The sequence below is a fragment of the Lagenorhynchus albirostris genome, chromosome 8 (assembly GCF_949774975.1).
Source record: "Lagenorhynchus albirostris chromosome 8, mLagAlb1.1, whole genome shotgun sequence".
In the NCBI taxonomy this organism is placed as follows: domain Eukaryota; kingdom Metazoa; phylum Chordata; class Mammalia; order Artiodactyla; family Delphinidae; genus Lagenorhynchus; species Lagenorhynchus albirostris.
The window spans coordinates 18,545,171-18,560,448 of record NC_083102.1 but is presented as its reverse complement, the minus strand read 5'-3'; the positions used below and the strand labels follow the sequence as shown (position 1 = coordinate 18,560,448).

The 15,278-nt window shown below is 39.4% G+C and overlaps 1 protein-coding gene across 2 annotated transcripts in view; it reads left to right on the top strand.

Moving 5' to 3' along the window:
* Window positions 1-5,745, top strand: part of LRGUK (leucine rich repeats and guanylate kinase domain containing) — a 118,785-nt gene extending 113,040 nt beyond the window's left edge. For both annotated transcript variants that reach the window (XM_060156646.1, XM_060156645.1), the window contains exons 19-20: window positions 267-415; window positions 5,479-5,745. In XM_060156646.1, coding sequence (XP_060012629.1) covers window positions 267-415; window positions 5,479-5,609 — 280 coding nt within the window. In that variant the 3' untranslated portion in view covers window positions 5,610-5,745. The remainder of the gene's footprint in view (window positions 1-266; window positions 416-5,478) is intronic.
* Window positions 5,746-15,278: the final 9,533 nt, after the last annotated feature.

Below are 15,278 nucleotides of genomic sequence, written 5' to 3'. Positions count from 1 at the left end.
TTATAGACGCCAGCACCTCTCAGGATGCCTTGCTCTTAGAAGATATTCAGTGATGTTTTGTATAATGGATGAGAAGTCTATGCTAATATACACAGTACTTAACATATCAGCTGCTAATAGGTCTTGGTACCTATGTATCATTGAAAACTTTAGCTCAACAGAGATATGTTTGCAAACTACTGAATGATTTGACAAAGATAACCCAATGATCATATGGCCATTAATGGTATTTCATCTCAAAGATATATTCATTTTTCATTTTTCAGTGGCATGGATTCCAGTGATTCCATGAAATACTCTGCATTATTTGAATCTTGTCCATGGTCAAAAGACTTGCCTTTTCGGCCTCCGGAAGACAGAATTTATTCACACCCAGAATCAACAATAGGTGATATTGAGGATCAGGCCCTAAAAGGTATGAGTCATTTACATATTGATCTCATATAAGTATTAATATTATAATTATATCTATTTCCCACTGTCTTTCTGTTTCTGATTTTTTAAAATTAAATGTGTGTTTAAAGTTGAGAATCTCTCCTTTGAGGCAGGCTGGGTTATTTATCCCCCATTGTAATAGATGAGAAACAAAGTTAAAAAAGATCAGAAATGTGCCCAGGGTTGCTTAGCCACTTAGAGTGGACTGCTGCTCTGCCCATCTGGCCACACGGCCTGCAGGGGTGTTCTGGGATGAGGGGCACGTGCTCTCGAAAGGAGGTTTTAGCAACTTGGGCTACATTCAGTGAAGGTGAAGAAACGCAGGGAAGTTTTCATATCACTGACCAGTCTCCTGCCCTGGGGGTCTGGCAGAATCCTGGTGGTTTGGGGTTTGAAGGATCAGGCCAGCCCCTCCTCTTCACCTCCTTTTTACACCTTGCTCCCCAACAGACTTGCGAATGCATGTCTCCTGGCACAGACAGCATGGCCATCGCATTTTTGTCTCTGGCAATGTTCATAAAGAACATTGAGTAAAGACCTTAAACAGTGTGGGGAGGCTGAAGGGCTAGAGGTGAAAATGGAAAAGGGAGAGAGTAACCCATTATGGGGCTCTGTGAGCAACTGATAGAGGAATGAATAAATTGGGCGGAATTCTCTAGGACCTGGAGGCTAAGAGAAGCCAATATTAGTAGCCTGCGGGAGGTGGGGTGGTCTGCCTGAGACCAGAAGAAGACTTGAGAATCCCCTGCTTCCTCAGGTGACCATGGGAGCCAGAAAGAGTACAGACCTGTTAGGTCGCCAGGGACAATAGGACACAGTAGGTGGCATCTCCAGAAGGAAGGTCCCGAATCAGGCACCTTCTAACCATTTCAGAGGTGGACGCCCTCTTCAGGTGTAGCTGTATTCAGGACAGCTGACCGAGATAGGGTATTTTCCAGCATTTTACTCATAAGGGAGGACAGAAGCAATAAATTAGAATCTGTTGGCCTGAAGTAAACAGACTGCCAGGTATTTCTCCAGCCAAGATGGGTTTATTAGTGATCACTTCGGGGTCTACAACCACAGTGAGCCACATGCAAGGCCGCACAGGGCAAAGGAAGGAGAAAGCTTCTTATAGAGGGAAAGGGAATTGGGAGAGCTTTAGTAAACCAAGAAAGAGTCCATGGCTTTCCATTGACTGAGTCCTTGCCAGGAAAGAAGAGGAGACTTCTTCCTTTGGGGCTCTGCTATGGTCGCAGGGCGTGAGAGGCTCCCCCTTCTGGTCTCCCAGCTCCACTGCATGGAGGTTTCTGTTACTAATTTTTTACAAGTCCCAAGACTCAAGTTCCAGGATATAATCCCAAATTCTCAAGTAGACATACTATGTCATCTCACAGGATGTGTGAAGTGTTCTGGGCCCTCTTTTAAAGGCTGTGAGCTGCCACTTCAGAGCCTGAGGGAACCCAGGAGCCCTGGGACAGACATGTCCTTAAAGCTCATCATGGTTCTGGCTTCCCACAGGTCGTGTTCCCAGACCTTTCCCGTCTCATTTTCTCTCCTCTTCCTGTATCCTTCCTTATAAATGGGATACTTAAGAGTTGAAAACTACATTCCAAACATAGTCTGGCCAGAGCAAAGGGGGGCTGTTACCCGTGGGGCAGGGCTGTGGAAAGAACATTGCATTAGGAATCAGAAGACCTGGGTTTTGGTTCCATTTCTACTATTGTCTGGCTGTACAGTGTTGGGCAAATCAATTAATGTCTGAGCCTTAGGAATAATAATATCCATTCCACAATAATATGGTAATATCCTATATTACTGTAATATATATATATTATAATGTAATACATAATATAATAATACAGGACCAGCAAGGTGGGGTATGGTGTAAGTAAGAAGTAAAGTGCTGGATATCTGCTAGGTATTATGATTGTAAATTTTTATACACATAAAAGATTGTGGTTGTTTTCTGCTGGGATGGTTTCTGGAGATTTATTTCATGTGAATGGGCCAGGTTTTCCTGTTTCTTTATGTGCATTGTGATCCCGTGTTGAAAATTGGGCATTTGAAAAAGCAGCTACCTCTCCCAGGACGTGGACTGGCTCCGTGCAGGGGACGCCCTTCGCTGACTGGTGGGGCATGTTCTGAGCCCAGGGTCAGTCCAGTGTGAAGGCTCAGGGTCTTTTCAGTCCCTTTCTGGGCATGCCCTTTCCCTGACCTCTATGTGTGCTTTTCCCCAGTTCCCCAGTATACACAGATGCTTTTAAATGAATGTATTAATTGCCCTAAGCATCTTTCTCCTGCTTTTTCTTGGGGCCTTAGCTGTTCTGTGGTGTTCCTTAAGTAAGAATCTCTTGTCCCAGGCGTCTTTAGGTCTGTGCCTCCTCAGGGTTTTTCAGGAGCCCGGCCCGCTGCTTCCTATAGCTTCCTCTAGCCTGAGATCCCAGCTGTGCCACTTCTAGCCATCTGGGCTATGAGTTAGGTGACACAGAGGCCAATCAGGCTGCCGCTAGATGGGCTCTCAGGAGGGAACTGGGAGCCAGGCCCCTCTTCCCCCAAACTGTACTTCAGCCCCTTGGGAGGGGGAGGGGCAAAGGTGAGTAAAAACATGAGATTTCTTACCCTTGCTAATGTGGTTTTTTCATGGTTGGGCGTTCACTTGGTTGCTGTAGATCATTGACTGATTTCCAGAGCTCCTATTAAGTTACTTTAGCTAGTCTCTAGTTTTTTGTTTTTTGGGTTTTTTTGCAGTACGTGGGCCTCGCACTGTTGTGGCCTCTCCCGTTGCGGAGCACAGGCTCCGGACGCACAGGCTCAGGCGGCCATGACTCGCGGGCCCAGCCGCTCTGCGGCATGTGGGATCCTCCCAGACCGGGGTACGAACCCGTGTCCCCAGCATCGGCAGGCGGACTCTCAACCACTGCACCACCAGGGATGCCCTCTAGTTTTTCTTTTAATGTTTCCCTGGGAGAACAGGGGCCTGGAGCTTCCTAACCTGCCATCTTGCCAACATCTTTCTGTGGTGATTTTCTCAGAAATCACATCACACTACTGGCTCTGGGTCAGTTAAACCCTCCTTTTTTTTTTTTCATACGAACTGCCAAACCAAGTTTATATCATCCAGTATATGTGCTGTTGATTTTTTTTTTTTTTACATAAATGCAACTTTTATCTTCAGCTTTTCATCCTTTTGGTTTCAGCCCCACATTCCAACTTGATCAGATCATTTGGGGTCTTGATTCATCTTCCATATTTACTACTTTATAAATTTCTATTCAGCCAGCAAACATGCCACCTATGCCTTTGTCATTGTTGCTGTCAACATTGGGACCCAGGACTTGGCTAAGAGAAACATCCTGTGACAAGTCTTTGGACACTGACTTCCAGGGAGAGTCTACCTGCTTTGTGACGCTTACTCACATCTCTCTAGTGCCTTCACACAAGAAACTGCGATGCGTGCCTTGCATTATATCAGTCGTATTTTCTAACTCAGAGGTCAGCAAGCTTTCTGTAAAGAACCAGACAGTAAATGCTTTTGGCTTTGTGGACAACATAGACTTTTTTGCAACCACTCAACCCTACCATTGCAGTGTGAGAACAGCCATAGACAATATGTAAATGAATGGGCATGGGCTGGTTTCCATTAAACTTTATTTACTAAAATGGGCTGCAGACCAGATTTGTCCTATGTGCTATAGGTTGTTGACCCTTGCATAAGTAAAAGGGAAATTAAGTTAATTTGAAATAATTTTTCTTTGCAAATCCCTTCCAACACTTATCACTCACTACAGTTCTTTCTGAATGCACAAACCATTTCTTTAATAAACTGGAATTTGCTGAGGTTTAAAGTCAGGTGTGCTGGTTTGTAGATCTTTATTTATATTTTTTAAATGGCAATATTATTTGCCTCCAGTACTTTTCTCATTGCAATGAATTCTCAAAGACCAGACACTCTAAAAGTACTTCTGTCAGTTATTTCAGCACCCTGGGAGGTAGCTTACCTGGGTGTGGACAAGGGAACTGATGTAGAAGGGAGCCCTGTTCTTCTATTGTCTTCTTTCTTCTTCGGGGCCTTTATTTGCTTAAGATATTTTTGTTACCCTTTCCAGCTTAAAAAAATATCTCCATGATGAAAAAAAAGTAGAAAATAAGGAGGAGCCTTTTCTTTTTTCTTTTTTTTGGCTGTGCCGCATGTGGGGATCTTAGTTCCCCAACCAGGGTTCGAACCCACGCCCCCTGCAGTTGGAAGCGTGGAGTCATAACCACTGGACCACCAGGGAAGTCCCTTTTATCTTTTTTTGTCCTCTGTTAACAGGATCTCATCTTCTCAAGGAGTATGCCATTCTTGCTCTAAATATACCTTAAAAAGGTCCATTTTGCCTTTAACATTTTGGATTGCATTGGTTTGTTTAATAAGCTGCGTCTTCCCGATCTTATAGGTCACTCCATTTTGCTCACTTCCTGTAGAATCCTCTACCTCACTCTCTCAATCCCTCCTACACTGATTTCTCCCCACTGAGAATTCGGCTTCCTCTGTGGACACTATGCTTCCACCTTCAGTCTCATCTTCCAAACTCCTCTTGCTTCCATAGTCCCCAGAGGAACCTAGCTCTGTGGTTCATCCTTGGTGTCTTCCTCCTTGGTTAACAAGCCAGTCTTAAAGGGCACTAGATGAGTTTTCTCTAGGAAGGACTTCAGAGTGTGTGTTTGTGTCTGTGCTAAGTCTACTCACATATGATTGAAAAGGAATATTGTGCAGGGCATTATTACAGAGGGTATGAATGAGCAGGGTAGAAGAGTAGCATAGGAATTGCTTGCTGTAGCAACCTTCTGGTCATTGGGCAAGTCTACCCAGCCCAAGGCTTGTCCAACCACGCACATGATATATTCTCAACCTCATCCCTTATTTTTCTTATTTGGGTGTCATTTATTTCTTATAGTTTGTTATGAATGAATTCTGAAAGTTATTCTGGTTCTTACATCATGCAATGTTTATTTTCTTTGTTTAGTGTACCAAGGGGTTAACTATACATACCGTATCTTTTTTTCCTTAATGTTTTACAGCACTACATAAACAGGTATTTCCATGTGGAAAAGGGTCTCTCCAACACAGAAGACACACGATCTCAAGCATCAGTCGCCCAGGTTCCAACACCAAACCCACCCTCCCTCCGATCCCTCAGGGCCGCAAGTAGACCCGTACCTGACATTTGATCTTAACATGGAAAACTTGCTCTGATCATGTCCAGTCCCTTTGTCTCCCCTGGCCATGGATCCTGGCTATTCCTCACTCAACCAACTACCTACAAAAGAATGTTCTATATGCCTTAATTCTCTCAGTTTCTTTTGTGATTCTCTGAATAGTGTCTATCTTTTTTAAAATGTAAGTTATTCTTAGCTTTTATAAATGGAATTTCAGTTTTTCCCACAGCTATGAATGAATTTTCTAGCTGTTTCCTGCTCTGAAATATCAGATGGCAAAATCTCCCAAGATCTCTGCCTTGCTACATGCATAGTGATTGTGGGATAAAGACAATGAAGATTGTGCTCTTAAAATTTCAATGCGTCCATTTATAGCATTAGTGTATACTTTACAGGATTGAAATATTTTGTTCTTCTCATTATGAAAAAATTATGGAGTTCCATTTAACTTCTGACCAACATGATACCTCAAATTCCTTTAGCAATATGAAGAAATAAATCAGGTATTTCTTTTATTTCACCCTTTTTTGACTCTGATTATGAAAGGTTTATAAGCAATTTTCATTGTCTTTGTGGTTTCACTTCCTGCCATCTGCAGAAGAAAAATTGAGCAGTTATAGGCGAGGCTGGTATTCGGCTGATTTGTGTGAGCGAGACTATGCTGGTTGTTAAAACACTGAAATGCACCCGTTTGGATGGGTAAATGGTCTTTCCTCTGAATCCTCTGTGCATGGTGATTCATGGGAACAAGAGCCTTCCCATAGTACGGCACTAATTGTTAAATATTTTAAATATCAAAATCCTCTAATGCTTTCCTTTTTAAAAAATCTCAAAACTTCCTTTGATAATCCCCTTTCCCGTAACTCATTTTTGGATGTAACACAATTTGCTATTGGCTCCTATCTTCCACCTAACCCTGTTCTCAACAGGAGCTGGTTAAAGTTCTTTTCTTGGGGTGGGTAGGAGAGACTGGGAGGGGGAACGTGGAGGAGAGTGCCAGGCTGAGCCGGAGAAGGGAGGCAATGCTCTCTGGAAAAGTAGGGGTGCAGAGAGTGGGTCGCTGTGCCCCAAGGATTCACCAGCATCATCTAATCTTTTTAAAAGTTATTATAAAATATTTTAGACACAAGGGAAGATATAAAAATAATAGTTTCAATTTCAAACAATATGGAAGAGATGCTTTTAAAAAACAATTTCTCCTACTAAGCACAGCTAAAAGCATAGAAATTATATATAAAACAAAGGTAAGATTGAGAGTTAGAAGGAAGAAGGCAGACCACCTGAGGACCCTGGGACCTGAGTAATGACATAATGGTAATTTCCCTGGGTCTCGTTTTGCCTTAGTTATCCTAAACTGGGTGCTGGAGAAGCTAAAACCCCAAAACACTAATGATACAGACAACAAAATTTCCAACAAAGAGCCTGCTCCTTCTAGCTAAAAGACTAGGAAAGGAGCAGACTAGCAACACAGAAACCTTTTAGACAAGGACTGCTTTACTCCAGCTAAATACTGTGAGTAAAATTCTGGCCCCATCCTTTTTCTCACCCTTGTTAGCAAAGGCTTCCACACTTTTCTAGCTGTAACAATGTTCCCCTTCTCTTCCCTGATGTGATAGTATCAGGGAAATTTTTGTGGAGAGCCAGGATGTTTACCACCACCCAGTGTTAATAAGAACCCCCTCTCAGAGTATCATTGAAGGCTACTTAGGGACCTAGACTGCCATTCCTCACCTGGTAGTAATGACGCACCTTTTCCCCTTCCCATCAGGTGGTGTCAGAGGTCTTGTGGAGGTCCAGCACCTTCACCACTGACCTGTCTCCTTGCAGTGTCAATGGAGGCCATGTGAGGACCTAAACTTCCACACCCACTCAGCATTAATACAGCATCATTCCCACTTTTCCCATCCTAAGTGTCAGGAGAGGCCAAGTGGAGAACTTAGACTTCTACCTCCACCTGGCAGTAATGACTCAGTGCTCTCTCCCCAACTGGCATGGTGTCAGAGAAGGTCAACTAAACAGAAGGTTTAAATAAGATTCAGAGTCTCATACTATCCAAAATGTCTAAGATATAATAATAAAAAAAAATACTTATCAAGAATAAGGAAAACCTTAACTTAAATGAGAAAAGTCAATCAACATATGCCAACACAGAGGTGAAACAGATCTTGGAATTATCTGACAAGGATTTTAAAGCAGCTGTGATGAAGATGTTTCAACAAGCAATTATGCACATGACTGAAACAACTGAAAAAGAGACACAATCTTAGCAAAGAAATAGTCTTGAAAAGAAATAGAAGATATAAAGAAGAAACAAATGGAACTTTTAGAACTGAAATTGCAATAACTGAAATTTTAAAACTTACTGGATGGACTCAACAGTAAAATGGAGAGGACAGAAGAAAAAAAATCAGTGAACTCGAAGACAGAGCAATTTTAGTTACCTAATCTGAACAACAGAGAGAAAATAGACTGAAAAATAAAATGAGCTCCAAGGACATGTAGGACTATATGAAAAGATCTAATGCTTATGTCATTAGAGATCCAGAAGAACAAAAAAGAGTATGGAGCTAAAAAATTATTACTGAAAATTGCCCCAATTTTGCAAAAGCCAAAACCCTACAAATTCAAGAAGATGATGAATCCCAGACAGGAAAAACCCAAATAAATCTGCAACAAGACACATAATCAAACTTTGTCAAAAAGACAAAGAAAAATATCTCAAAGCAGCAAGAGAGAAACAATATCTTAATTATAAGGAAAAAACAAATCAAGTGATAGCATATTTCTCATCAGAAACTATAGTACTGCCAGAAACCACAGAAATGGAACAACATTTTCTAGTCCTAAGAGAAAAAAACCTGTCAATCTGGAATTCTCTATTCAGTAAAAATGTCCTTCAGGAATGAAGGAGGAAATCAAGACATTCTCAGGTGAAGGAAAACTAAGAGAATATATTGACAGCAGACATAGCCTAAAAGAATGGCCAAAAAAAAAAAAATTCTTGAAACAGAATGAAAATGATAAAAGAAGGTAATTTGAAACATAAAGAAAAAGAACAGTGGAAATAGTGAAAATATGGATAAATACAATAGAAGTTCCTCCTCATCTTGAGTTCTCTAAATTATGTTTGATGGTTGAGCAAAAATTACAACGTTGTCTGATGTGGTTCTCGATATATGTAGAAGGTATATATAATTTAAGGCAATTATAAACAGGAGTAAAGGGACTTAAAAGGAGGTAAGCTTTCTACATTTCACTCAAACGGTTAAAATGTCAACACCGGGAGACAGTGATAAGTCATATATGAATAATATAATACCTAGGATACCACTAAAAAAGCTACTTTGTGAGATACACTCAAGAGCACTATAGCTAAATAAAAATGGAATTTTAAAAATGTTCAAGTGACACGTAGGAAGTCAGGAAATAGAAAACAGAGAACCAAAAAACTAAACAAAATACCAAAAGCAGCCTTAAGCTCTACCATACCAACAGTTACATTAGAGTAAATGGTCTAGATACACCAATTAAAAGGCAGAGGTTGGCAGAGGGGATTAAAAAAACATGACCAAGTTATATCATTTCTACAAGAAATTCACTTGAAACTTAACAACATAGGTTGAAAATAAAAGAATGGAAAAGTGTTTGCATATATCATGCAACCATTATCAGAAGAAAGGAAGAGTGGTAATATTTGTATCAGATAAAGTAGGCTTCAGAGAAAAAAAAATTACAAGATATAGAGATACATTATATAAGGATAAAAGGGTCAGTCCACCAAGAAAACATAACGTGATTAACTATGTATGCGCTAAAGAACAGAACTACAAAACGTGAAGCAAAAAGTGACAGAACCGAAAGGAGAAACAGTTGTATATTTCAACATCTCTTTCTCAACAGTTGATAGAACAATTAGACAAAACCTCCAAGAGTATATAATAATTCAACAACATCATCAACCAGTAGGATTTAATTGACATTTATAGAACGTTCCAGTCCAGTGACAGCCCAATAAACATTCTTTTCAAGAGTGTTTCATGAATGTTCTCATGGAACATTAGCCAAGACAGACCATACCCTGGACCATGAAAGAAACCTAACAAATTTAAAAGAATTCAAATCATACAAAGTATGTTCTCTGACCACAATGGAATCAAACTAGAAATTAATAACAGATAATAGAAAAGTCTCCAAACATCTGGAAATGAAACAACACAGTCTTAAATAATCTTTGGGCCTAGGAGAATTAAAGAGAGATCTATGGTCTCAAGGGAATTTAAAAATACATGAAACTATATGGTAGTTCTATTTATTACTCAGCTATAAAAAGAAACAAAATTGAGTTATTTGTAGTGAGGTGGATGGACCTAGAGTCTGTCATACAGAGTGAAGTAAGTCAGAAAGAGAAAAACAAATACCATATGCTAACACATATATATGGAATCTAAAAAACAAAAAAAAAGGTCATTAAGAACCTAGGGGCAGGATGGGAATAAAGATGCAGACCTATTAGAAAATGGATTTGAGGACACAGGGAGGGGGAAGGGTAAGCTGGGACAAAGTGAGAGTATCATGGACATATACACTACCAAATGTAAAATAGCTAGCTAGTGGGAAGCAGCTGCATAGGACAGGGAGATCAGCTCGTTGCTTTGTGACTACCTAGAGGGGTGGGGTAGGGAGGGTGGGAGGGAGGCTTAAGAGGGAGGGGATATGGGGATATATGTATGCATATAGCTGATTCACTTTGTTATAAAGCAGAAACTAACACACCATTGTAAAGCAATTATACTCCAATAAAGATGTTTAAAAAAAAAAAGAAACTGAAGAGGAGGATTCTTAAATCAATAAGCTCCTACCTCAAGAACCTGGGAAATAAAAATAAACCCAAAATAAGCAGAAAGAAACAACACAGAGCAAAAATCATTGAAAATGAAAACATAAAAGGAATAGAGAAAAAGCAGTAAAACAAAAAGCTAGTTCTTAGAAAAGATCAATAAAATTGACAACCTCTCTCTGGTTAAACTGACAGAAAAAAGAGAAGACACAAATTACCAATATTATAAGTGAAATGGGATGAAACTTCAGATTCTGCAGGCATCAAAAGGATAATAGGGAATACTACAAACAATTCTACACACACAAATTTGACAACTTAGATGGAATGGACCAATTCCTCAAAAACAAACTACCACAACTCACACAGTATGAGATAGATCGTTTGAGTAACCCTATAAATATTGATGTATTATGGGAATTGAATAATTAAATTGAATTAAAGTATTCATAATTATGAAAAAGAAATCTCCAGGCCCAGATGCTTTCACTGGAGAATTTTACCAAATGTTTACAAAAGAATTCATACCAATTCTACATAATCTCTTTTAGAAAATGAAAAAGGAAGGAACAGTTCCCAACTTATTTTCTGAGGCAAATATTACTCTGATACCAAAGTCAGACAGATGGTACAAAAAAAGAAAACTGCAAACCAGTATCACTCATGAATAGATGCAAAAAATCCTTTAAAAATTTCAGCAAATAAAATTCAGCACTACATAAAACGAATTATACACCATGACCAAGTAGAGTTTAACCCAGGGATGCTGATTCACTAATTGAAATCAACCAATGTAATCTACCATAATAACAGGCAAACAAGAAAAATTTACATGATCAGATCAATTAATGCAGAAAAACCATTTAACAAAGATTAACACCCATTCATGATAAAAATCTAGGAATAGAGGAGACTTTCTTCTATTTGATAAAGACTTTGGTACATGTCTCTATCTCTAAACAATATACACTTTTGTTCACCATGACTTTAAACTTTATTTTATACTGTATATATTCATCAATTAACTTTTTCTCAACTTTATGTTTATGGGTTTAATCCATGAACATTGTGTTGGTCTAGTTTTAAGGTTTCTCACTGCTGTGTACTATTCCACTGTAAGAATGTACCACAATGTATCCACTTTCCTCTTGATGAATGCTAAATTTGTTTTCAGGTTTTTTTCTACTATAAAAGGTGCAGCTGAAAAAATTCTTCTATAGGGGTGGAATTGCTGTGTTATAGGTATACAAATCTTTAACTTTACCAGATATTGGTTACTTTGCTATGCCCTCACAAATATGTAAGAGTTTTTATTTTTCTACATCTTCAGCAACGAGTGGAATTGACAATCTTTTTATTTCTAATCCAATAGGTGTTAATGTAAACTCATTGTGGTACTTTGGATTTCTCCAAAGTTGAACTTTTTTTTTTTTTTTTTTGCAGTAAGCAGGCCTCTCTCACTGTGTGGCCTCTCCCGTTGTGGAGCACAGGCTCCGGACGCGCAGGCTCAGCGGCCATGGCTCACGGGCCCAGCCGCTACGTGGCATGTGGGATCTTCCCAGACCGGGGCACGAACCCATGTCCCCTGCATCGGCAGGCGGACTCTCAACCACTGTGCCACCAGGGAAGCCTGAAAGTTGAACGTTTTTTATAAGATTAGTGGCCATTTATGGCTCATCTTCTGTGAGTTGCCTATTTATATGTTTTGTCTAGTTTTAAATTGGGTTATTATCTTTTTCTTACCAATTTGCAGGATTTATTTATATATTCTGGTTATTAATTCTTTAGTTATATGAATTGCACATCTTTTCAAAGGCTGTGTCTTTTCACCTTTTAAAAATGTTATATTTTAATGAGTAAAAGTTATTAATATGGCCAAATTTTTCAAACTTTTTCTTGATAGCTTGTGCTTTTTTATGTCTTATGTGTTCCTTCCCTATGCCATAGTCATAACTATAGTCTCTTAGATATTATTCTAAATGCTTTGTACAAAAAAGTTTTGCCTTCCCAATTTAGGTCTATACTCTACCTGCAATAGAGCTTTGTGTATGCTCTGAGGTAGGACTTAATTTTTTTCTAGTTGTTACACCTCTTTTTCTCTCTAATCTGTAAGACCTTGTCTCTCATATTATTTCTATAATTGTTTGGGTCTGTTTCTGGGTTCTCTGCTCTATGTTACTGTTTTATTTACTATACATTTATAATAAGACTTACAACCTGGTAGGACAAGTTATGCCCTTTGATTTTCTTCAAAATTATCATGACTGTTATTCACATTTTGCTTTCCAAGTAATTTTAGACATTATCAAACTTGCAAATGCCTTATTTAAAGTTAGTTAGAATTACATTTAGTTCATAAATTTGAGGAAGCTTGTTTTCTTTATGATATTGAATCTCCCCTTCTCTAAACATGCTCCCTTTTGTACGTTTTCTTTAATTCCTTTAATAAATTTGTATACTTTTCTCCATAAAGGATATATGTATCTTTAGTGAGGTTTATTCCTAGGTACCCTTTATTTTGGTTATCTTAAGTGGAATATTCTTTAAGATTATATTTTCTGTGACTGGTGTATGGAATGCAATTCATTTCTGTAATTATCAGGTGTATTATATATTCTGACAGTATATTTGCAGATTATTTCAGGATTCCATGCAAATATCATAAAAAATGACAATTTTCCCCCGTTTCTTTACATTCCTATTATTATTCTGTTTTTAAAATTTCATTTCATTATTTTTTCTTTTAAAAACTTACCTGGAGAGAACTTCCAATACAATGTTGAGTAGAAACAATGATAGTGGACATCCTTGTCTCACTTTTGATTTTAAAAAGAATATTTCTAATGTTTCACTATTAAGTGTGAAATTTGCTGTAGATTTTTGGCAGATAATCTTTGGAAAAAAATTTTCATTTAATTCCTGGCTTACCATGAGTTTTACAGTGAAAGAGTATTGAAAGGAAGGTGTTTTCTTTGTTGGGTACAAAAATTTGAGGTATATATTAATTCAATCATATTACTGTATTATTTGAACTGTTTTTTTTTTTTAAATTAATTTATTTTTGGCTGCACTGGGTCTTTGTTGCTGCACGTGGGCTTTCTTTAGTTGTGGTGAGTGGGGGCTACTCTTCGTTGAGGAGTGCAGGCTCATTGTGGTGACTTCTCTTGTTGCTGAGCACGGGCTCTAGGTGCGGGGGCTTTGGTAGTTGTCGCACGCAGGCTCAGTAGTTGTGGCACGCGGGCTCTAGAGCACAGACTCAGTAGTTGTGGCGCATGGGCTTAGTTTCTCCGTGGCCTGTGGGATCTTCCCGGACCAGGGCTCGAACCCATGTCCCCTGCGTTGGCAGGTGGATTTTTAACCATTGTGCCACCAGGGAAGTCCCCGAACTGTTATTTTCTTAGTTTGTTTTTTTTTTCTACTTACTCATACTGAAATGTTAAAAAAAACACCCTCTCACTATGATTGGGTTTCCCTCCTCTTCCCTCCCCTCCCCTCTCCTCCCCTTCCCTTCCTTTCCCTTCCCTTTCCTCCTTCCTTCTTTCCTTTCTTCTTTCTCCTTCCTCCCTTCCCAGATTACCTGCTGACTGTGGAAAAGTTAGTGGTACATAAAAAACATGCTTACCAGGCCTTCCCTGGTGGTGCAGTGGTTAAGAATCCACCTGCCAATGCAGGGGATATGGGTTCGAGCCCTGGTCCGGGAAGATCCCACATGCCTCGGAGCAACTAAGCCCGTGCACCACAACTACTGAGCCTGCCCTCTAGAGCCCACGAGCCACAACTACTGAGACCACGCACCACAACTACTGAAGCCTGTGCACCCCAGAGCCCGTGCTCTGCAACAAGAGAAGCCACCGCAATGAGAAGCCCGTGCACCACAATGAAGACCCAACGCAGCAAAAAAAAAAAAAAAAAAAAAAAAAGCATGCTTACAGAAGCATCAAAAGTAAACATCACACAAATTTTTAAAAAAGCAGTAGGGTAGTGATTTTATAATCAGACAAAATAAGAGGTCAAGATGAAAATCATTAAATGATACATAAAACACCCTTTTACATTAAAACAGGTGCATCCCATTACAAAGGTATAACAGTCATGAACGCTTAGGAATTGGGTCATATAACATCAAAGTATATAAAGCAAAAAAATGTTAGAAATGTAAATTGCTTTCTATCTAAAGTGCTCTCATCCATAAACCTAGGATTATAACAGGATCGCCTGTTAGGATTTTTTTTGATGATTAAGCTGGACGATGTGTGTATGTAGTGAGTACAGATACCTCAGGCCACAAACTCTTAATTTTAAGCTCAAATCCAAAGTGAAAGAAATTTAATCTTATTCCCTATCAATTCAGGACAATCTCAATCAATTCTGTTGCCTCTCTCTTGCTTTTAACCTGGGATTTCATCCAACTTCTAAGGGTTTACAGAGTTTTAAGGCATCAGCGGGAGGCATCTGATTCCTGCATTAATGAGAAATTCTTGGGTCTTGCCTACTCTCCAGGGACCATGCCTATAGCTGCTGACACATCCCTATTATTTTGACCACTCCAGGTATGTTGACTTTTTGTTTTTAATGTAACTTTGATTCTCTTTGTGAAAGCACATAAGAAACCAGCTGCTCTGCTGTGCCAGTCTGGGGCAAGGGGTCTGTCTTAGGCCCTCTCTGCCTTGACACCCTTGCAGTCTTCTTTCTTTGCTGAGTTCCCAGAACATGGATATGTTGGGCAGTCAGTCATGGGATATGCTGGCAGTCAGCTGGCTGCCTGGTAGAGCTCCGTATGGGAAGCCAAACAGTGGACCCCTGCTCTTCAGGTCCCACATTCAAG